The sequence below is a fragment of the Bufo bufo genome, chromosome 3, assembly GCF_905171765.1.
Source record: "Bufo bufo chromosome 3, aBufBuf1.1, whole genome shotgun sequence".
Classification (NCBI taxonomy): domain Eukaryota; kingdom Metazoa; phylum Chordata; class Amphibia; order Anura; family Bufonidae; genus Bufo; species Bufo bufo.
In genome coordinates, this window is record NC_053391.1 from 483,727,052 (window position 1) to 483,751,333 (window position 24,282).

Genomic DNA, 24,282 nt, shown 5'->3' on the forward strand with positions numbered 1-24,282 from the left:
ACAAGTATGTGAACCCTTTGGAATGATATGGATCTCTGCACAAATTGGTCATAAAATGTGATCTGATCTTCATCTAAGTCACCTCAATAGGTAATCACAGTCTGCTTAAACTAATAACACACGAAGAATTAAATGTTACCATGTTTTTATTTAACACACCATGTAAACATTCACAGTGCAGGTGGAAAAAGTATGTGAACCCTTGGATTTAATAACTGGTTGAACCACCTTCGGCAGCATCTCAATTGGGTTGAGATCAGGACTCTGACTGGGCCACTTCAGAAGGCGTATTTTCATCTGTTTAAGCCATTCTGTTGTTGATTTACTTCTATGCTTTGGGTCGCTGTCCTGTTGCAACACCCATCTTCTGTTGAGCTTCAGTTGGTGGACAGATGGCCTTAAGTTCTCCTGCAAAATGTCTTGATAAACTTGGGAATTCATTTTCCTTTGATGAAAGCAATCTGTCCAGGCTCTGGCGCAGCAAAGCAGCCCCAAACCATGATGCCCCCACCACCATACTTCACAGTTGGGATGAGGTTTTGATGTTGGTGTGCTGTGCCTCTTTTTCTCCACTCATAATGTTATGTGTTTCTTCCAAACAACTCAACTTTGGTTTCATCTGTCCACAAAATATTTTGCCAGTACTGCTGTGGAACATCCAGGGCTCTTGTGCAAACTATAAACGTGTTTACACGTTTTTTTTTTGACAGCAGTGGCTTCCTCTGTGGTATCCTCCCATGAAAGCCATTCTTGTTTAGTGTTTTACGTATCGTAGATTCTCTAACAGGGATGTTAGCATATTCCAGAGACTTTTGTAAGTCTTTAGCTGACACTCTAGGATTCTTCACCTCATTGAGCAGTCTGTGCTGTGCTAGTGCAGTCATCTTTACAGGAAAGCCACTCTTAGGGAGAGTAGCAGCAGTGCTGAACTTTGTCCATTTATAGACAATTTGTCTTACCGTGGACTGATGAACAGCAAGGCTTTTGGAGTTACTTTTATAACCCTTTCCAGCTTTATGCAAGTCAACAATTCTTAATCATAGGTCTTCTGAGAGCTCTTTTGTGTGAGGCATCATTCATATCAGGCAATGCTTCTTGTGAAAAGCAAACCCAGAACTGGTGTGTGTTTTTTATAGGGCAGCTGTAACTAACACCTCCAATCTCATCTCATTGATTGGACTCGAGTTGGCTGACACCTCACTCCAATTAGCTCTTGGAGATGTCATTAGTCTAGGGGTTCACATACTTTTTCCACCTGCACTGTGAATGTTTACATGGTGTGTTCAATAAAAACATGGTAACATTTAATTCTTTGTGTGTTATTAGTTTAAGCAGACTGTGATTCTCTATTGTTGTGACCTAGATGAAGATCAGATCACATTTTATGACCAATTTGTGCAGAAATCCATATCATTCCAAAGGGTTCACATACTTTTTCTTGCAACTGTAACAACTAACAAAGTACACACAAATAATATAGAGCACACCAAAAAGACAGTGATTAAAATCACATGACTTTCATTGGTACCACAAATGACATGATGTAAACAACTGTGTTTTAATTAAAAATTCTGTAACTCATGAGGAGCTTCAATGATATGTGACCACAACACAAGCCTCTGATAAGGCTGAATTCCACCAAAATAACTCGCAAAGTACCAGTGCTTAAAAAGTATCCAATGCACAATCTGCAAAATAACAATAATAATGTAACATCAAATTCAAGGTAAATTAATATCATTGTAACGACATTCCAACCTATAATAAAAAAAAATAATTATGCACATATCATGAGTAGAGTTGAGCGGACACCTGGATGTTCAGGTTCAGCATGTTCGGCCGAACTTGAAAAAAAAGTTCGGGTTCGGGACCCGAACTTAACACCGAACCCGAACCCCATTGAAGTCAATCGGGACCCGATTTTTTGGGCACTAAAATGACTCTAAAATAGTCCTGGAAAGGGCTAGAGGGCTGCAAAAGGCATTAACATGTGCTTAAGAGCATGGCAACTGTTCTGCAAACAAATGTGGATAGGGAAATGACTTAAAATAACATAAAACACAGAAAAATAAAAAATAACAATCTGGATCTAGGAGTAGGAGGTTGAGGAGGCGGTGGATGGGTGGATGTGGCAGTGTAGGTTGACGTGACGGTGTAGGTGGAAGCGGCGGTGAAGGAGGAATAGGTAGCCAACACTGATTTGTGTTATTTTTTATTTTTAAATTGCGGTATCCCCCAAAATATTAAGACATATAACAAAATAAAACAAAGAATAAGTGCACTTGAGTACAAGAATGGATGGTTGAGGCTGGTATAAATGTCTATTCTGCACAAGGTACGGACAAGTCCTGTGGGATCCATGCCTGGTTCATTTTAATAAACGTAAGCTTGTCCACATTGGCTGCGGCCTATGATAATGCTCTCTGCCGTGCTAAACACACGTTCACACTATACACTGGCTGCAGGGCAGGTCAGCACCTCCAAGGCTGACAAAGCTTTTCCACATTTTGGCCATGCTAACCCTGCTTTCTCAGGTACTGGTGGCGCCCCAGCTGCGTTGGCGACCTCTTCCTCCTCCTCTGCCTTCGCCTTGTGCTTCCACTGTGCCCCCGCTGTCAGGTGGGAATGCTATCATCAGCGTGCGCTTGTAGTCGCGCATCTTCCAATCAGTAACAGATGTTTTCACTAAATTTAGTTCCCTGTCAGCAATGCAGAGCAGGGGTTCATTCACGGCAAATAGGGGTTCATGTCACCCAGCAATAGAACAGAGGATTTTGAGAGATTTAGGCCCCTGTCAGCATTGCAGAGCAGGGGTTCATTCACGGCAAAAGGGGGATCATGCCACCCAGCAATACAACAGAGGATTTTGAGAGATTTAGGCCTCAGTCAGCAATGCAGAGCAGGGGTTCATTCACGGCAAAAGGGGGTTCATGTCACCCAGCAATAGAACAGAGGATTTTGAGAGATTTAGGCCCCAGTCACCCAGGCACAGCAGGGGTTCATTCACGGCAAAAGGGGGTTCATGTCACCCAGCAATAGAACAGAGGATTTTGAGAGATTTAGGCCCCTGTCAGCAATGCAAAGCAGGGGTTCATTCATGGCAAAAGGGGGATCATGTCACCCAGAAATAGAACAGAGGATTTTGAGAGATTTAGGCCCCTGTCAGCAATGCAGAGCAGGGGTTCATTCACGGCAAAAGGGGGATCATGTCACCCAGCAATACAACAGAGGATTTTGAGAGATTTAGGCCCCAGTCATCCAGGCACAGCAGGGGTTCATTCACGCAAAAGGGGGTTCATGTCACCCAGCAATACAACAGAGGATTTTGAGAGATTTAGGCCCCTGTCAGCAATGTAGAGCAGGGGTTCATTCACGGCAAAAGGGGGTTCATGTCACCCAGCAATAGAACAGAGGATTTTGAGAGATTTAGGCCCCTGTCAGTAATGCAGAGCAGGGGTTCATTCACGGCAAGAGGGGGTTCATGTCACCCAGCAATAGAACAGAGGATTTTGAGAGATTTAGGCCCCTGTCAGCAATGCAGACCAGAGGTTTATTCACGGCAAGAGGGGGTTCATGTCACCCAGCAATAGAACAGAGTATTTTGAGAGATTTAGGCCCCTGTCAGCAATGCAGAGCAGGGGTTCATTCACGGCAAAAGGGGGATCATGCCACCCAGCAATACAACAGAGGATTTTGAGAGATTTAGGCCTCAGTCAGCAATGCAGAGCAGGGGTTCATTCACGGCAAAAGGGGGTTCATGTCACCCAGCAATACAACAGAGGATTTTGAGAGATTTAGGCCCCAGTCACCCAGGCACAGCAGGGGTTCATTCACGGCAAAAGGGGGTTCATGTCACCCAGCAATAGAACAGAGGATTTTGAGAGATTTAGGCCCCTGTCAGCAATGCAAAGCAGGGGTTCATTCATGGCAAAAGGGGGATCATGTCACCCAGAAATAGAACAGAGGATTTTGAGAGATTTAGGCCCCTGTCAGCAATGCAGAGCAGGGGTTCATTCACGGCAAAAGGGGGATCATGTCACCCAGCAATACAACAGAGGATTTTGAGAGATTTAGGCCCCAGTCATCCAGGCACAGCAGGGGTTCATTCACGCAAAAGGGGGTTCATGTCACCCAGCAATACAACAGAGGATTTTGAGAGATTTAGGCCCCTGTCAGCAATGTAGAGCAGGGGTTCATTCACGGCAAAAGGGGGTTCATGTCACCCAGCAATAGAACAGAGGATTTTGAGAGATTTAGGCCCCTGTCAGTAATGCAGAGCAGGGGTTCATTCACGGCAAAAGGGGGTTCATGTCACCCAGCAATAGAACAGAGGATTTTGAGAGATTTAGGCCCCTGTCAGCAATGCAGACCAGAGGTTCATTCACGGCAAGAGGGGGTTCATGTCACCCAGCAATAGAACAGAGTATTTTGAGAGATTTAGGCCCCTGTCAGCAATGCAGAGCAGGGGTTCATTCACGGCAAAAGGGGGTTCATGTCACACAGCAATACAACAGAGGATTTTGAGAGATTTAGGCCCCTGTCACCCAGGCACAGCAGGGGTTTGTATATGCCAAAAATTGTAAAATGTCACCCGACAATTGAAATTGGCATTTTTTAAAATTAAAATGGCTCTAAAATAGTCCTTGAAAAGTCTAGAGGGATGTAAAAGGCAGTAAAATATGCTTAAGAGCATGGCAACTGCTCTGCAAACAAATGTGGATAGGGAAATAACTTAAAATGAAATCAAATAACAAAAAATTACAAATTATTAACCTGCAACTCAGAGAAGGAGGTGGATATGGAGTCGGAGGTTGAGGAGGCGGTGAATGTGGTGTTGTAGGTGGAGGTAGCAATGGAGGAGGAACAGGTAGCCAACAATGTTTTTTTTATTTTTTATTGGGGTAGGTAGCCCCCAAAATATTGAGACAAATAAAAAAAAAGAAAACAAAGAATCATTGCACTTGACTTGAGTACAAGAATGTATGTTTGATGGTGGTATAAATATCTATTCTGCACAAGGTACAGACAAGTCTTGTGGGATCCAAGCCTGGTTCATTTTAATGAACGTGAGCTTGTCCACGTTGGCTGTGGACAGGCGGCTGCGTCTGTCTGCAATGACGCCTCCTGCCATGCTAAATACATGTTTAGAGAGTACACTAGCTGCAGGGCAGGCCAGCACCTCCAAGGCATACAGGGCCAGCTCTGGCCATGTGGACAATTTGGAGACCCAGAAGTTGAATGGGGCAGAACCATCAGTCAGTACGTGTAGTCGTGTGTACAGGTACTGTTCCACCATGTTGTACAAATGCTGCCTCCTGCTAACACTCTCTATATCAGCAGTTGGGGCCGGTTGTTGCGGCGAGGTGACAAAGCTTTTCCACATGTCGGCCATGCTAACCATGCCTTCTGAGGTGCTGGCGCTGACACAGCTGCGTTGGCGACATCTTCCTCCTCCCCTGCCTTCGCCTTGTGCTTCCACTTGTCCCCCGGCGTCAGTCGGGAATGCTCTCAGGAGCGCGTCTACCAGCATGCGCCTGTAGTCACGCATCTTCCGAAGACGCTCCAGTGAGGGAATTAAGGACGGCACATTGTCTTTTGTAACGGGGATCCAGCAGGGTGGCCACCCAGTAGTCAGCACACGTTAAAATGTGGGAAACTCTGCAGTCGTTGCGCAGGCACTGCAGCATGTAGTCGCTCATGTGTGCCAGGCTGCCCAGAGGTAAGGACAAGCTGTCCTCTGTGGGAGGCGTATCGTCTGCGTCCTCCGTATCCCCCCAGCCACGCACCAGTTGGATACCACCCCGGTGGGTATGTGTTGGATACCACCCCGCTGTGAACATGCTTCATCCCCATCCTCCTCCTCCTCATCCTCCTCCTCCTCGTCATCCAGTAGTGGGCCCTGGCTGGCCAAGTTTGTACCTGGCCTCTGCTGTTGCAAAAATCCTCTTTCTGAGCCACTTCTAAAAGACTGGTCTGAAAGTGTTAGAGATGACCCCTCTTCCTCCTCCTCGTCCTGGGCCACATCCTCTTCCATCATCGGTATAACAAAACAATAACAAACACAGGTGCACCTGTGTTTGTTATTGTTTTGTTATATTGTTATATTAATTATCACATCCACACTTGTTACCTTGTGTAGGATGTCTATTGTGGTACTTGTGGTTCGCCGCGGGCATCCTCCATTGTATGCATTTTGATGGGGATTGCCATTAGCAACGGGCCACAAGTGCAGGATTTGCTCCCCTATATATATGCACAACTGCATGTGGGTTTGAGCAGCTCCTGCTAATGCCAACCTGTCTTCTTAGTTTGTATATATAAACTCTTCCATCATCGCCCTAAGTGTTTTCTCATGGAGACATAGAAGTGGTATTGTAAGGCTGATAACGGCGTCATCGCCACTGGCCATGTTGGTGGAGTACTCGAAACAGCACAACAGGGCACACAGGTCTCGCATGGAGGCCCAGTCATTAGTGGTGAAGTGGTGCTGTTCCGCAGTACGACTCACCCGTGCTTGCTGCAGCTGAAACTCCACTATAGCCTGCTACTGCTCGCACAGTCTCTCCAGCATGTGCAAGGTGGAGTTACACCTGGTGGGCATGTCGCATATGAGGCGGTGAGAGGGAAGGCCGAAGTTACGCTGTAGAGCAGACAGCCGAGCGGCGGCAGGATGAGAACGCCGGAAGCGTGCACAGACGGCCCGCACTTTACGCAGCAGCTCTGACATGTCGGGGTAGTTGTGAATGAATGTCTGCACCACCAAATTCAGAACATGCGCCAGGCAAGGGATGTGCATCGACCCGGCTAGTCCCAGAGCTGCAACGAGATTTCGCCCATTATCGCACACCACCAGGCCAGGTTTGAGGCTCACTGGCAGCAACCACTCGTCGGTCTGTTGTTCTATACTCCGCCACAACTCCTGCGCGGTGTGGGGCCTGTCCCCCAAACACATCAGTTTCAGAACGGCCTGCTGAAGTTTACCCCTGGCTGTGCTGAAGTTGGTGGTGAAGGTCTCTCACTGACCGGATGAGGAGGTGGTAGAAGAGGAGGAGAAAGCCGAGTAGGAAGAGGAGGCAACAGGAGGCAAAGAATTATGCCCTGCGATCCTTGGCGGCGGAAGGACGTGCGCCAAACAGCTCTCCGCCTGGGGGCCAGCCGCCACTACATTTACCCAGTGTGCAGTTAAGGAGATATAGCGTCCCTGGCCGTGCTTACTGGTCCACGTATCTGTGGTTAGGTGGACCTTGCCACAGATGGCGTTGCGCAGTGCACACTTGATTTTATCCGATACTTGGTTGTGCAGGGAGGGCACGGCTCTCCTGGAGAAGTAGTGGCGGCTGGGAACGACGTACTGTGGGACAGCAAGCGACATGAGCTGTTTGAAGCTGTCCGTCTCCACCAGCCTGAATGACAGCATTTCAAAGGCCAGTAGTTTAGAAATGCTGGCATTCAGGGCCAGGGATCGAGGGTGGCTAGGTGGGAATTTACGCTTTCTCTCCAAGGTTTGTGAGATGGAGAGCTGAACGCTTCCGTGTGACATGGTGGAGATGCTTGATGACAGAGCTGGTGTTGTTGGTGGCACATCCTCTGTTTGCTGGGCAGCAGGTGCCAACGTTCCTCCAGAGGCGGAGGAAAAGGACAAGGCAGCAGAAGAAGAGGGAGCAGGAGGGGCCTGAGCCCTTTCTTGGTTTTGAAGGTGCTTACTCCACTGCAGCCCGTGTCTCGCATGTAGATGCCTGGTCATGCAGGTTGTGCTAAGGTTCAGAACGTTAATGCCTCGCTTCAGGCTCTGATGGCACAGCGTGCAAACCACTCAGGTCTTGTCGTCAGCACATTGTGTGAAGAAGTGCCATGCCAGGGAACTCCTTGATGCTGCCTTTGGTGTGCTCGGTCCCTGGTGGCGGTGGCCAGTAGCAGGCGAACTGTTTTGGCGACGGCTGCTCTGCTTTTGCACCCTGCTCCCGCTTTTGCTACTCTGTTGGCTCGGTCTCACCACTGCCTCTTCCTCCGAACTCTGAAAGTCAGTGGCACGACCTTCATTCCATTTGGGGTCTAGGACCTCATCGTCCTCTGCATCGTCTTCCACCCAGTCTTCCTCCCTGACCTCCTTTTCGGTCTGCACACTACAGAAAGACGACGCTGTTGGCACCTGTGTTTCGTCATCATCAGAGACGTGATGAGGTTGTATTCCCATGTCCTCATCAGGAAACATAAGTGGTTGTGCGTCAGTGCATTCTATGTCTTCCACTCCTGGGGAAGGGCTAGGTGGATGCCCTTGGGAAACCCTGCCAGCAGAGTCTTCAAACAGCATAAGAGACTGCTGCATGACTTGAGGCTCAGACAGGTTCCCCGATATGCACGGGGGTAATGTGACAGACTGATGGGCATGGGTTTCAGGTGCCACCTGTGCGCTTACTGCAGAAGACTGGGTGGGAGATAATGTGAACGTGCTGGATCACCCAATTGACTAGCGCCTGTACTTGCTCAGGCCTTACCATCCTTAGAATGGCCTTATATCGCTGTAGATTCTGGCGGCTACTGGGACCTGAGGTAGTAGGTTTAGTAGGACGTGTAGCTGTGGCAGAATGGCCACGTCCTCTCCCTGCACCAGAGGCTCCACCAACACCACCACCGCGACCATGACCGCATCCCTTATTAGATGTTTGCCTCATAGTTAGTTGGTTAAGTATGTTAAAAATAATTAACCGCCAATATAAACCCTGATGTAGGGTATTGCACTAATTTTCTTTTAAAAAACTCTATATGACAGCAGTATTTGTGGCCTAAATGTGACTGTATTCGATGTACGTTAAATCCAAAATGATCAGTATATGAACACATGGTTTATTTCAACCGCAGTAAACGAATGGCCGTATTTGTGGCCTAAATGTGACTGTATTCTATGTACGTTAAATTCAAAATGAGCAGTGTATGAACACACAGTTTATTTCAACCGCAGTAAACGAATGGCCGTATTTGTGGCCTAAATGTGACTGTATTCTATCTACGTTAAATTCAAATTGAGCAGTATATGAACACACGGTTTATTTCAACCGCAGTAAACGAATGGCCGTATTTGTGGCCTAAATGTGACTGTCACCTATGCACGTGTAATCAAAGATGACCAGTATATGAACACACGGTTTATTTCAACCGCAGTAAACGAATGGCCGTATTTGTGGCCTAAATGTGACTGTATTCTATGTACGTTAAATTCAAAGATGACCAGTATATGAACACATGGTTTATTTCAACCGCAGTAAACGAATGGCCGTATTTGTGGCCAAAATGTGACTGTATTCTATGTACGTTAAATTCAAAATGAGCAGTATATGAACACATGGTTTATTTCAATCGCAGTAAACTAATGGCCGTATTTGTGGCCTAAATGTGACTGTCACCTATGCACGTGTAATCAAAGATGACCAGTATATGAACACACGGTTTATTTCAACCGCAGTAAACAAATGGCCGTATTTGTGGCCTAAATGTGACTGTCACCTATGCACGGGTAATCAAAGATGACCAGTATATGAACATACGGTTTATTTCAACCGCAGTAAACAAATGGCCGTATTTGTGGCCAAAATGTGACTGTAGTCTATGTACGTTAAATTCAAAATGAGCAGTATATGAAAACACGGTGTATTTCAACCGCAGTAAACTAATGGCCGTATTTGTGGCCAAAATGTGACTGTCACCTATACACGTGTAATCAAAGATGACCAGTATATGAACACACGGTTTATTTCAACCTCAGTAAACTAATGGCCGTATTTGTGGCCAAAATGTGACTGTATTCTATGTACGTTAAATTCAAAATGAGCAGTATATGAACACACGGTTTATTTCAACCGCAGTAAACGAATGGCCGTATTTGTGGCCTAAATGTGACTGCATTCTATGTACGTTAAATTCAAAATGAGCAGTATATGAACACACGGTTTATTTCAACCGCAGTAAACGAATGGCCGTATTTGTGGCCTAAATGTGACTGTCACCTATGCACGTGTAATCAAAGATGACCAGTATATGAAAAAAAGATATTTTTTTTTAACGCAGTAACCTAATGGCCATATTTGTGGCCTAAATGTGACAGTCACTTATGCACGTGTAATCTAAGATGATCAGTATATGAAAAATATATATATTTTAAGCACAGTCAGCAAAAAAGCTGTATTTCTGGACTAGCAGACATGCAGATAGATAGTGCTGGTGCACTATATGAAAAATAATAATTTTTAAACACAGTCAGTAAAAAAGCTGTATTTCTGGACTAGCAGACATGCAGATAGATAGTGCTGAACCAGCATGTCTGCATAAAATGGCTGCCGATTAGGTATTCATAGTGACAAACTGAAGTTAAAAAAAATGCGTTTTCAACAGAAGTTGGCTCAGTGCAGGCTTAAAAAAAATGTGCACTGCACACACATAACACATTGGATTGAGATCAATGAGTTATAAGGCAGTTCTTCTTCGTATTTATCCCTGATCTGTCCATGACAGCAGCAGCATCCTCTCCCTACACTAAGAATAGCAGAGTGACGTGCAGCGCTACGTGACTCAGCCTTATATAGAGGCTGGGTCACATGCTGCAGTTGGCCAATCACAGCCATGCCAATAGTAGGCATGGCTGTGATGGCTTCTAAGGGCACACAGTTAAACGCTTGTTGATTGGCTGCTTTGCAGCCTTTCAAAAAGCGCCATAAAAATCGCCGAACACGAACCCAAACTTTTATGTAAATGTTCTGGTCCAAATAAAGCTAAAGTTCGGTACGAACCCGAACTTTACAGTTCAGGTTCACTCAACTCTAATCATGAGATCATACCCAAATCCCCAAATGGGTAATGAAGCAGGCTCACAATCAACATTGATTGTGAGGCTGCTTCACATGTGTTCTTTGTGAGTTGTTATATGCTGTATTTGCACATAGGAAGCACCCTTTAGCTTGCAGTATTTTTGTGGTGCCCACTAGCTTCTATTATCACTTTAAAAGGAACCTGTCACATTGAATATGATGTTTGAGCTGCAGGAGGACCTGAGCAGATTGATATATAGTTTTGTGGGAAAAGATTCAGTAAAACTTGTAATTTATACAATTAAAATCACGCACTTTCTGGGCTTTGAAGTCAAGGAGGTGGTTCTATCAGTGATTGACAGCCTTCCTCTATGACTGTGTATACACCGATAGCTGTCATCACTTTGACTACAAAACCCAGAATGAACAATGTATAAATTACCAGTTTTGCTGAATCTTTTCCCACAAAAAATAAATAAATATATATATATATATATATATATATATATATATACAGTGGTATGCGAAAGTTTGGGCAACCTTGTTAATCTTCATGATTTTCCTGTATAAATCATTGGTTGTTACAATAAAAAATGTCAGTTAAATATATCATATAGGAGACACACACAGTGATATTTGAGAAGTGAGATGAAGTTTATTGGATTTACAGAAAGTGTGCTATAATTGTTTAAACAAAATTAGGCAGGTGCATAAATTTGGGCACCACAAAAAAGAAATGAAATCAATATTTAGTAGATCCTCCTTTTGCAGAAATTACAGCCTCTAAACGCTTCCTGTAGGTTCCAATGAGAGTCTGCATTCTGGTTGAAGGTATTTTGGACCATTCCTCTTTACAAAACATCTTTAGTTCATTCAGGTTTGATGGCTTCCGAGCATGGACAGCTCTCTTTAACCACTTCAGCCCCCAGTGCTTAAACACCCTGAAAGACCAGGCCACTTTTTACACTTCTGACCTACACTACTTTCACCGTTTATTGCTCGGTCATGCAACTTACCACCCAAATGAATTTTACCTCCTTTTCTTCTCACTAATAGAGCTTTCATTTGGTGGTATTTCATTGCTGCTGACATTTTTACTTTTTTTGTTATTAATCGAAATTTAACGATTTTTTTGCAAAAAAATGACATTTTTCACTTTCAGTTGTAAAATTTTGCAAAAAAAACGACATCCATATAGAAATTTTGCTCTAAATTTATAGTTCTACATGTCTTTGATAAAAAAAAAATGTTTGGGTAAAAAAAAAATGGTTTGGGTAAAAGTTATAGCGTTTACAAACTATGGTACAAAAATGTGAATTTCCGCTTTTTGAAGCAGCTCTGACTTTCTGAGCACCTGTCATGTTTCCTGAGGTTCTACAATGCCCAGACAGTACAAACACCCCACAAATGACCCCATTTCTGAAAGTACACACCCTAAGGTATTCGCTGATGGGCATAGTGAGTTCATAGAACTTTTTATTTTTTGTCACAAGTTAGCGGAAAATTATGATTTATTTATTTATTTATTTTTTTATTACAAAGTCTCATATTCCACTAACTTGTGACAAAAAATAAAAAGTTCTATGAACTCACTATGCCCATCAGCGAATACCTTGGGGTCTCTTCTTTCCAAAATGGGGTCACTTGTGGGGTAGTTATACTGCCCTGGCATTCTAGGGGCCCAAATGTGTGGTAAGGAGTTTGAAATCAAATTCTGTAAAAAATGACCTGTGAAATCCGAAAGGTGCTCTTTGGAATATGGGCCCCTTTGCCCACCTAGGCTGCAAAAAAGTGTCACACATCTGGTATCTCCGTACTCAGGAGAAGGTGGGGAATGTGTTTTGGGGTGTCATTTTATATATACCCATGCTGGGTGAGAGAAATATCTTGGCAAAAGACAACTTTTCCCATTTTTTTATACAAAGTTGTCATTTGACCAAGATATTTATCTCACCCAGCATGGGTATATGTAAAAAGACACCCCAAAACACATTCCTCAACTTCTCCTGAGTACGGTGATACCAGATGTGTGACACTTTTTTGCAGCCTAGGTGGGCAAAGGGGCCCATATTCCAAAGAGCACCTTTCGGATTTCACTCCTCATTTTTTCCTGAATTTGATTTCAAACTCCTTACCACACATTTGGGCCCCTAGAATACCAGGGCAGTATAACTACCCCACAAGTGACCCCATTTTGGAAAGAAGACACCCCAAGGTATTCCGTGAGGGGCATGGCGAGTTCCTAGAATTTTTTATTTTTTGTCACAAGTTAGTGGAAAATGATGATTTTTTTTTTTTTTTTTTTTTCATACAAAGTCTCATATTCCACAAACTTGTGACAAAAAATAAAAACTTCCATGAACTCACTATGCCCATCAGCGAATACCTTGGGGTCTCTTCTTTCCAAAATGGGGTCACTTGTGGGGTAGTTATACTGCCCTGGCATTCTAGGGGCCCAAATGTGTGGTAAGTAGGTAAATGACCTGTGAAATCCGAAAGGTGCTCTTTGGAATGTGGGCCCCTTTGCCCACCTAGGCTGCAAAAAAGTGTCACACATCTGGTATCTCTGTATTCAGGAGAAGTTGAGGAATGTGTTTTGGGGTGTCTTTTTACATATACCCATGCTGGGTGAGATAAATATCTTGGTCAAATGCCAACTTTGTATAAAAAAATGGGAAAAGTTGTCTTTTGCCAAGATATTTCTCTCACCCAGCATGGGTATATGTAAAATGACACCCCAAAACACATTCCCCAACTTCTCCCAATTACGGAGATACCAGATGTGTGACACTTTTTTGCAGCCTAGGTGGGCAAAGGGGCCCATATTCAAAAGAGCACCTTTCGGATTTCACAGGTCATTTTTTACAGAATTTGATTTCAAACTCCTTACCACACATTTGGGCCCCTAGAATGCCAGGGCAGTATAACTACCCCACAAGTGACCCCATTTTGGAAAGAAGAGACCCCAAGGTATTCGCTGATGGGCATAGTGAGTTCATGGAACTTTTTATTTTTTGTCACAAGTTAGTGGAATATGAGACTTTGTATGAAAAAAAAAAAAAAAAAAAAATAAGCATTTTCCACTAACTTGTGACAAAAAATAAAAAATTCTAGGAACTCGCCATGCCCCTCACGGAATACCTTGGGGTGTCTTCTTTCCAAAATGGGGTCACTTGTGGGGTAGTTATACTGCCCTGGCATTTTCCAGGGGCCCTAATGTGTGGTAAGTAGGTAAATGACCTGTGAAATCCTAAAGGTGCTCTTTGGAATATGGGCCCCTTTGCCCACCTAGGCTGCAAAAAAGTGTCACACATGTGGTATCGCCGTATTCAGGAGAAGTTGGGGAATGTGTTTTGGGGTGTCATTTTAAATATTCCCATGCTGGGTGAGAGAAATATCTTGGCAAAAGACAACTTTTCCCATTTTTTTATACAAAGTTGGCATTTGACCAAGATATTTCTCTCACCCAGCATGGGTATATGTAAAATGACACCCCAAAACACATTCCCCAGCTTCTCCTGAGTACGGCGATACCAGATGTGTGACACTTTTTTGCAGCCTAGATGCGCAAAGGTGCCCAAATTCCTTTTAGGAGGGCATTTTTAGACATTTGGATACCAGACTTCTTCTCACGCTTTGGGGCCCCTAGAATGCCAGGGCAGTATAAATACCCCACATGTGACCCCATTTTGGAAAGAAGACACCCCAAGGTATTCAATGAGGGGCATGGCGAGTTCATAGAAATTTTTTTTTTTTGGCACAAGTTAGCGGAAATTGATATTTTTAATTTTTTTCTCACAAAGTCTCCCGTTCCGCTAACTTGGGACAAAAATTTCAATCTTTCATGGACTCAATATGCCCCTCACGGAATACCTGGGGGTGTCTTCTTTCCGAAATGGGGTCACATGTGGGGTATTTATACTGCCCTGGCATTCTAGGGGCCCTAAAGCGTGAGAAGAAGTCTGGAATATAAATGTCTAAAAAATTTTACGCATTTGGATTCCGTGAGGGGTATGGTGAGTTCATGTGAGATTTTATTTTTTGACACAAGTTAGTGGAATATGAGACTTTGTAAGAAAAAAAAAAAAAAATTCCGCTAACTTGGGCCAAAAAAATATCTGAATGGAGCCTTACAGAGGGGTGATCAATGACAGGGGGGTGATCAATGACAGAGGGGTGATCAATGACAGGGGGGTTGATCAATGACAGGGGGGTGATCAGGGAGTCTATATGGGGTGATCACCACAGTCATTGATCACGCCCCTGTAAGGCTTCATTCAGACGTCCGGATGCGTTTTGCGGATCCGATCCATCTATCAGTGGATCCGTAAAAATCATGCGGACGTCTGAATGGAGCTTTACAGGGGGGTAATCAATGACAGGGGGGTAATCAATGACAGGGGGGTGATCAGGGAGTCTATATGGGGTGATCACCACAGTCATTGATCACGCCCCTGTAAGGCTTCATTCAGACGTCCGGATGCGTTTTGCGGATCCGATCCATCTATCAGTGCATCCGTAAAAATCATGCGGACATCTGAATGGAGCTTTACAGGGGGGTAATCAATGACAGGGGGGTGATCAGGGAGTCTATATGGGGTGATCACCACAGTCATTGATCATGCCCCTGTAAGGCTTCATTCAGACGTCCGGATGCGTTTTGCGGATCGGATCCATCTATCAGTGCATCCGTAAAAATCATGCGGACATCTGAATGGAGCTTTACAGGGGGGTGATCAGGGAGTCTATATGGGGTGATCACCACAGTCATTGATCATGCCCCTGTAAGGCTTCATTCAGACGTCCTGATGCGTTTTGCGGATCGGATCCATCTATCAGTGCATCCGTAAAAATCATGCGGACATCTGAATGGAGCTTTACAGGGGGGTGATCAGGGAGTCTATATGGGGTGATCACCACAGTCATTGATCATGCCCCTGTAAGGCTTCATTCAGACGTCCGGATGCGTTTTGCGGATCGGATCCATCTATCAGTGCATCCGTAAAAATCATGCGGACATCTGAATGGAGCTTTACAGGGGGGTGATCAGGGAGTCTATATGGGGTGATCACCACAGTCATTGATCATGCCCCTGTAAGGCTTCATTCAGACGTCCGGATGCGTTTTGCGGATCGGATCCATCTATCAGTGCATCCGTAAAAATCATGCGGACATCTGAATGGAGCTTTACAGGGGGGTGATCAGGGAGTCTATATGGGGTGATCACCACAGTCATTGATCATGCCCCTGTAAGGCTTCATTCAGACGTCCGGATGCGTTTTGCGGATCGGATCCATCTATCAGTGCATCCGTAAAAATCATGCGGACATCTGAATGGAGCTTTACAGGGGGGTGATCAGGGAGTCTATATGGGGTGATCACCACAGTCATTGATCACGCCCCTGTAAGGCTTCATTCAGACGTCCGGATGCGTTTTGCGGATCCGATCCATCTATCAGTGGATCCGTAAAAATCATGCGGACGTCTGAATGGAGCTTTACAAGGGGGTTAACCAATGACAGGGGTGTAATCAATGACAGGGGGGGTGATCAGGGAGTCTATATGGGGTGATAACCACAGTCATTGATCACGCCCCTATAAGGCTTCATTCAGACGTCCGGATGCGTTTTGCGGATCCGATCCATCTATCAGTGGATCCGTAAAAATCATGCGGACATCTGAATGGAGCTTTACAGGGGGGTAATCAATGACAGGGGGGTGATCAATGACAGGGGGGTGATCAGGGAGTCTATATGGGGTGATCAGGGGTGATCAGGGGCTAATAAGGGGTTAATAAGTGACGGGGGGGGGGGGTGTAGTGTAGTGTAGTGGTGCTTGGTGGGACTTTACTGAGCTACCTGTGTCCTCTGGTGGTCGATCCAAACAAAGGGGACCACCAGAGGACCAGGTAGCAGGTATATTAGACGCTGTTATCAAAACAGCGTCTAATATACCTGTTAGGGGTTAAAAAAAACACATCTCCAGCCTGCCAGCGAACGATCGCCGCTGGCAGGCTGGAGATCAACTCTCTTACCTTCCGTTCCTGTGAGCGCGCGCGCGCCTGTGTGCGCGCGTTCACAGGAAATCTCGGCCATCGCGAGATGACGCATATATGCGTGACTCTGCGCAGGGCTGCCACCTCCGGAACGCGATCCTGCGTTAGGCGGTCCGGAGGTGGTTAAGTCACACCACAGATTTTCTATTATATTCAGGTCTGGGGACTGAGATGGCCATTCCAGAACTTTGTACTTGTTCCTCTGCATAAATGCCTTAGTGGATTTTGAGCAGTGTTTAGGGTCGTTGTCTTGTTGAAATATCCAGCCCCGGCGCAGCTTCAGCTTTGTCACTGATTCCTGGACATTGGTCTCCAGAATCTGCTGATACTGAGTGGAATCCATGGGTCCCTCAACTTTGACAAGATTCCCAGTCCTTGCACTGGCCACACCGCCCCACAGCATGATGGAACCACCACCATATTTTACTGTAGGTAGCAGGTGTTTTTCTTGGAATGCTGTGTTCTTTTTCCTCCATGCATAACACCCCTTGTTATGGCCAAATAACGAAATTTTAGTTTCATCAGTCCACAGCACTTTATTCCAAAATGAAGCTGGTTTGTCCAAATGTGCTTTAGCCCACCTCTAGCGGCACTTTTTGTGCTGTGGGCGGAGAAAAGGCTTCCTCTGCATCACTCTCGCATACAGCCTCTCCTTGTGTAAAGTGCGCCGAATGGTTGAACGATGCACAGTGACTCCATCTGCAGCAAGATGATGTTGTAGGTCTTTGGTGCTGGTCTGTGGGTTGACTCTGACTGTTCTCACCATTTGTCGCTTCTGTCTATCCGAGATTTTTCTTGGTCTGCCACTTCGAGCCTTAACTTGAACTGAGCCTGTGGTCTTCCATTTCCTCAATATGTTCCTAACTGTGGAAACAGACAGCTGAAATCTCTGAGACAGCTTTCTGTATCCTTCCCCTAAACCATGATGGTGAACAATCTTTGTCTTCAGGTCATTTGAGAGTTGTTTTGAGACCCCCATGTTGCTAATCTTCAGAGAAAATTAAAAGAGGAGGGAAACTTACAATTGACCCCCTTAAATACTCTTTCTCATAATGTGATTCACCTGTGTATGTAGGTCAGGGGTCACTGAGCTTACCAAGCCAATTTGAGTTCCAATAATTAGTTCTAAAGGTTTTGAAATCAATAAAATGATAACAGTGCCCAAATTTATGCACCTGTCTAATTTTGTTTCAACAATTATAGCACACTTTCTGTAAATCCAATAAACTTCATTTCACTTCTCAAATATCACTGTGTGTGTCTCCTATATGATATATTTAACTGTCATTTTTTATCGTAACAACCAACGATTTATACAGGAAAATCTTGACGATTAAGGCTACTTTCACACTAGCGTCGGGGCTCCGCTTGTGAGCTCCGTTTAAAGGGTCTCACAAGCGGCCCCAAACGCATCCGTCCAGCTACCAATGCATTCTGAGTGGATGCGGATCCGCTCAGAATGCATCAGTCTGGCAGCGTTCAGCCTCCCCTCCGCTCAGCAGGCGGACACCCGAACGCTGAGGCAAACGGATCCGTCCAGACTTACCATGTAAGTCAATGGGGACGGATCCGTTTGAAATTGACACAATATGGCTCAATTTTCAAACGGATCCGTCCCCATTGACTTTCAATGTAAAGTCTGGACGGATCCGTCTGAACAACTTTCTGACTTAGAATTTTTTCAAAACTATAATGCAGACCGATCCGTTCTGAACGGATCCAAACGTCTGCATTATAGGAGCGGATCCGTCTGTGCAGACACCAGACGGATCCTCTCTGAACGCTAGTCTGAAAGTAGCCTAACAAGGTTGCCCAAACTTTCGCATCCCACTGTATATCAGTCTACTCCTACACCCGACTCTAATTTCACTTTCAAATTATCTGCTAATCCTAAAGGTTGACATCATTTTGCCACTCACAGACATGTGATAGTGGATTATTTTCTTTATAGATAAATGACCAAGTCTAATATGTTTGACTCATTTGTTTGATGTAGTTATCTTTATCTACTTTTAGGAGATGTGGGGAAATCTGATGCAGTCTTAGGTTGAATTTTCACAGAAATATATACAATTCTGAAGGGTTTTCATCTAATTGTTTTGGGATTTTTTTTATTTATTTTTTAGCTTTTTGAGGCCAATTTGTCCCTGGCTTTGCTGTGTCCATGAGTCCCTACTTGGCACTCAGAGGAGCAATGTAAAATGTTCCACCCTCAAAAAAGGGATGATCTTTTTAAAAGGGTCAAATGAATGGTGTCCGTCAGATTTTTCTGTCAAGGACCCATTCACTTGAATGAGCAAGTCTTGCTCAGAAATTGGACCAAAGTAGTGCATGCTCCAAATATCTCTGTATGGACCAAAGGTCTGTGTGGAAAACTGGTCACGTGAATTGGCTCATTGACTATTATGTGTCAGTGTTCCGTCTAGATGCTGTCCATTCTACACTTGGGCAACCCCCAGGCATGAACATCTCTCGTCTGAATGGGCCCGTAGAGAATTCATTCTTTATTGGTTTATACTTATTGGATTAGATCAAAGCCTGGAGCCATGATTACATTAGGCAAAGTGTTGAATTATTTTTTAACAATAGGTTTAATATACTTGACATCCGTAGTAGAATTGCTTTTTACTGTTCTGCTCTGTGCACAGGTCCTTATGCTGTATAAGGCAGCTATAGAGGTGCATTGAGCCTTCTGTTCTGTCACCTTCTTGACAATAAGTTCATGTGACATAATCCATCAGATGCCACCTATACAGGTACTGACATACAACCCCATAATGTCTCTTGTACTGATCCTGCTTATATTTTAGTCTACAGATGCATTCACAAGTGCGGCCATGTTATTGTGGTTTTCTCTACAGTATTAGGAAGCATAATTAGCAGATTTGTCATAAGTATAAATACGAGTACATTTTACACTTACGAAGGTTTCTATAAATAATGCTTAGTCTTATGGAACTAAAAGAGTTAACTTTGGTCTTCAGGTGCAGCCGGTGTAGATGATTACAGCTATGTATCCGTCTAACATGCTATAAAGCCTGAGAGAAATAAAAGACAGCATGATTATAGTGTATAGCACTTTGCTAAGAGCACGGTTGAAAAGATGCTATTAGTTGTCTGAAAGTCTATATTTCCAGTTGATGCTAAATCAAATGCAAAGTGCTGCACACAATAAGGGAATATTTAGGGGACCGGTTATAGGGTTTTGATTATGACCTGCTACTCTTTAATAAGGCAGTACATTTTGATTGTGACAATTAAACTCCTATTCAATTTGCTTTTAGGCAACGGGATATGTAGCTGTGGAAACTGTGAATGCTGGGAAGGATGGAATGGAAATGCCTGTGAGATATGGCTTGGAAATGAATACCCATAAACGCAAGATGAGGAAATTTGTTAAAATGTGTTCTGTTCCTGTAATATCGGCTACTATTGAATGTACACAATAGTGGAGTATATAACCCGTCATCTGACCTGCTTAATCCGACTGTTCTAAGTCTGTAATTTAGTAATTCATTTAATTTGGGCTGAATTTGAGATATTTTCAAGTGTACAGGCAATAGAAAAGATAGCTTGATTGTATAATTGACATGGTTATCAGTATATCACATCATCAATCCATGCTAAATGAATAATATGTAGCCAGCTGGCATAGTGTCATAGGTATATGTACTGTAATTACTAATACCCAGAGGTGGGTCTTCAACCCCCACTGTAATAATAACCAGCCCCATCCATGACGCTTCGTCACATTAAATGTTTGGTTCATATACTTTGCTCTAATAATAGTTTTTACATTCATCTTATAATAGAACATGTACAAGAAACTTTCTGTAATAAAGAAATGGTTATATGTAATGATATTTTAATAGATATTAAATATATTGTGTCTCCACTTTGTGAATAGTTTCAATGTTATAAGGCAATTATGGCGCAGTCCTGTGCACGCAGACGGTTATATACGGTCCAACACTTTGAGCTGCACAGTCCACATGTACTGCCCCTAGAAGCAATGTGTACATACGGAATCTGACGGAGAAAACCACTGAGGCATACAGAGGTATAATAAAGGCCCATGCACCTCTATGGCTGCAATGTTATGGCTCTGAAAAAAAATTGAATAGACAAAAACTTAGCTGGGGACAGATTGTATATCACTCACATTAATCCATGTCGACTGTGAGCTCACAATCTAATTTCCCACCTAAAACACATATACTTGCTAGGACCAATTTCATAGGAGAAGAAAGTCATATCTGTATATTCTTTGTATCCAAATTGCTGCTGAATATTTCATTTGTGCCCTAAGGTACCAGGAGCGCAGTGTAATAAAGGGTAAGTCTAAAGCTCCCCTGAGTGACAGTAACTGTCTATACAAACCAGTAGCTTATCATTTTACATCAATTATAATGGTATTACTGCTATTACTTTATACTATTATAAAGGGGTCCTTAAGGGGGTTTCCAGTACTAATTATTTTTTATCAAGTACCCTTAGCATGCCCCCTGAAACAGGAGATTCATATTTACGTGCTCCATGCCACTCCGGGCGTCTGCGCTGCCTTCGGTATCTTCATCTTCCTGTCCCCCACTGTTTACATGCGTCTGGCCATGGACATGGTCACATGCACCTCTCCAGCTAAAGCCCCATCAACACGTCACAGCTAAAGCCAGTCATTGCCTGGAGTGGTGCATGTGACCATGTCCATGGCCAGACAGATGTAAACGGCGCGGGGACCAGAGGATAGAGATAGTGGGGGCAGCGTGGAGGACTGGAGTGGCATGGAGCAGGTATTTATGAATCTTCTGTTTCAGGGGACAGGTTGCATTGACTCGATAAAAAAATATTATTACTGGAAAACCCCTTTAAGGCACTACCTAAATTCTCGAAGTCTGCTAACCTGTGGAAGGAAGAAAGTTGTGCCACCAATAATGTGCATGCTGCTGAACAGGAAGACACAGGAAGACGTCTGGTCGAGACTTCCGCCGAAGAGCCCTCAGTCCAGAGGTAATGCCAATCGCGGACATTTAATCCCTATGATGCCGTGGTCAATCCTGATCACAGCATCTAAGCGCGCTGAAAACCGTGGCGATCGGAGGAGCCGGAGTGTGTATGCAGCAGCCCCAGTCTTTGTGAATGACAGGAGGCTGCTGCATAGTATTTCCTATGGAGCCCTTGCCTATTATAGGGCTCCATAGGAAAGTAGTAAAATCATAATGCCCATAGTACAAAAAAATTGTATAAAAAGTGATCAAAAAGTCATACACACCCCAGAATGGTATCAATGAAAAGTTCAGATTGCCCCCCAAAAATGACCCCCATACAGCTCCGTTCACATAATTACAAAAAAATTATAGAGATCAAAATATGGCGACAAAAAAATAAAACTGATTTTTTTCCCCAATTTTTTATTTTTTAATCAGTTTTATCATACATCGAACGTCATAAATGAAAAACCCGTAAAACTGTGGGGGAATTGCTTTTTTTTTGTCATTTCACCCCATTTGGATTTTTTTCTTGCTTTCCACTACATCATATGCAATATTAAATGGTGGCATTGGAAAGTACAACTTGTCTCGCAGAAATCAAGCCTTCATATGGCTATGTGAACAGACAAATAAAAAAGTTATGGCTCTGGGAAGGCAGGGAGCGCAAAACAAAAATGCAAAAAATCGGTCCTGAAAGGGTTGTTAAAGGAAAAAATGCTTTCTGCCAGTTAAAGCCTGATAGTATCCTTTTTTTTTTGTTTTCTGATTTCAGATTTATTTATTCTGGTTCCTGAACATGACTATGGGGGCGGCCATCTTGCCTGAGCTGTTCTTAACAGAATTTACAAAGCCTTAAAAGAATTAGCTTTACCGCTGCCCCATGGGCCATAGATGCAGTAGACGGGATGGGACCTCATATACTTCTATGGGAGAGTTTTCTGGGCATGTTCTGTGACCTGTGCAGAGGTCATTGTACAAGGAAAGAATAGATTAGCTCTGACTATCAGCTATTGTGAATGGTGGATCCTGTCTTATCTGTCATTCTAATCCTGCCAGTAATGATAACACCTCTGCGTATAGATAAGCAGGTAACTGCAGTAAAGTGATCTGTACAGACCAAATAGTGGCGCCTATTATTTGGCTTAGTGGCCACTGGTAAAACTGCAGGATTTTATGGTTTTTGTTTGTTTGTTTTTTCTGTTCTTGGATACATTTTAAAAGTTGATTCAGGATCTTTTCAGGCGCTGCCCGGACTCGATGTTTATAATAATAAACGATGATCTTTATTTGATAATAGTCTACGCGTTTCTGGGGCTGGATTGCCCCTTTCGTCAGGACTAGCAGATCAGAAGAATGGAAAAGTAACGGTGATGCAAACTCTCTCTAACTAAGGGTCCATTCACACGTCCGTGTGTGTTTTGCGGATCCACGGATCCGTGGATCAGCAAAACACGGACATCGTGATGTGCGTCCCGCATTTTGCGGACCGCACATCGCTGGCACTTAATAGAAAATGCCTATTCTTGTCCGCAATTGCAGACAAGAATAGGACATGTTCTATTTTTTTGGGGAACTGAATTGCGGCCCCGGAAGTGCGGATCCGCAATTCCGGATCCGGGCAGCACATTGTGCTGCCCCATAGAGATAAATGAGTCCGCAATTCCGTTCCGCAAAATGCGGAACGAAATTGCGGACGTGTGAATAGACCCTTACTTGGATACTTTTTGGAAAGTATCTTTGCAAGGAAGTATAAGATACAAAATGTCATGTAAAAGCAATATTATTACTCCTCACCTGGTTGGATGATGCTGAATACACAAACGTAATCTGTACAACTAACTTAAAATTCTGTACCGAAATCTGCAATTAAATATACATGTGTTTTATGGGGATTTTATTGTTGATTTTCGTAAAGAATCTAGCCGCTGGTTTCACTCACTGCATTGCAATTAACTAAATCTGTGGTGAAAGTCAGATAAAGCATGCTGCTGATCTGAAAATGTAAAAAACATCCAAGGGAGATTTGTTTTTTCTCATGCTTTAACAGTGCTTCTACACGCAGCAGATTTTGTTGCCAAAATTTTCAGCACTGAAAGTCAGTTCTATTCACCCGAATGGGGCTTTCAGAAATCTATGCTTGCCACCAAAACAATCCCATTCAGATAAATGGAACTGATTTTCAGTTGCAAAAAATATCTGCAACAAAATCTGCTAAGTCTGAAGGCACCCTTAAAGCATTTAACATTTATTAATTGACACTACTGGTTTATACATTCCTGAACCTCAAAACTGCAACATCAAGAAGGAAAAGTTGCAGAATTATGGAAATCACAGGATCTATAGACATGTTGTTGATATGCAAATTATTTTAAAAAATAAAAATATTTAAAACTTCTTGATTTATTCACTATAGCGTATGAGTGTCCAGTGTAGAAATGCA

The 24,282-nt window shown here is 43.7% G+C and overlaps 1 protein-coding gene across 1 annotated transcript in view; it reads left to right on the forward strand.

Annotated features, from left to right (window-relative positions):
* ITGBL1 (integrin subunit beta like 1) overlaps positions 1-20,716 on the forward strand; it is a 649,132-nt gene extending 628,416 nt beyond the window's left edge. The window contains exon 11 of the mRNA XM_040425263.1: positions 20,139-20,716. Coding sequence (XP_040281197.1) covers positions 20,139-20,230 — 92 coding nt within the window. The 3' untranslated portion in view covers positions 20,231-20,716. The remainder of the gene's footprint in view (positions 1-20,138) is intronic.
* Positions 20,717-24,282: the final 3,566 nt, after the last annotated feature.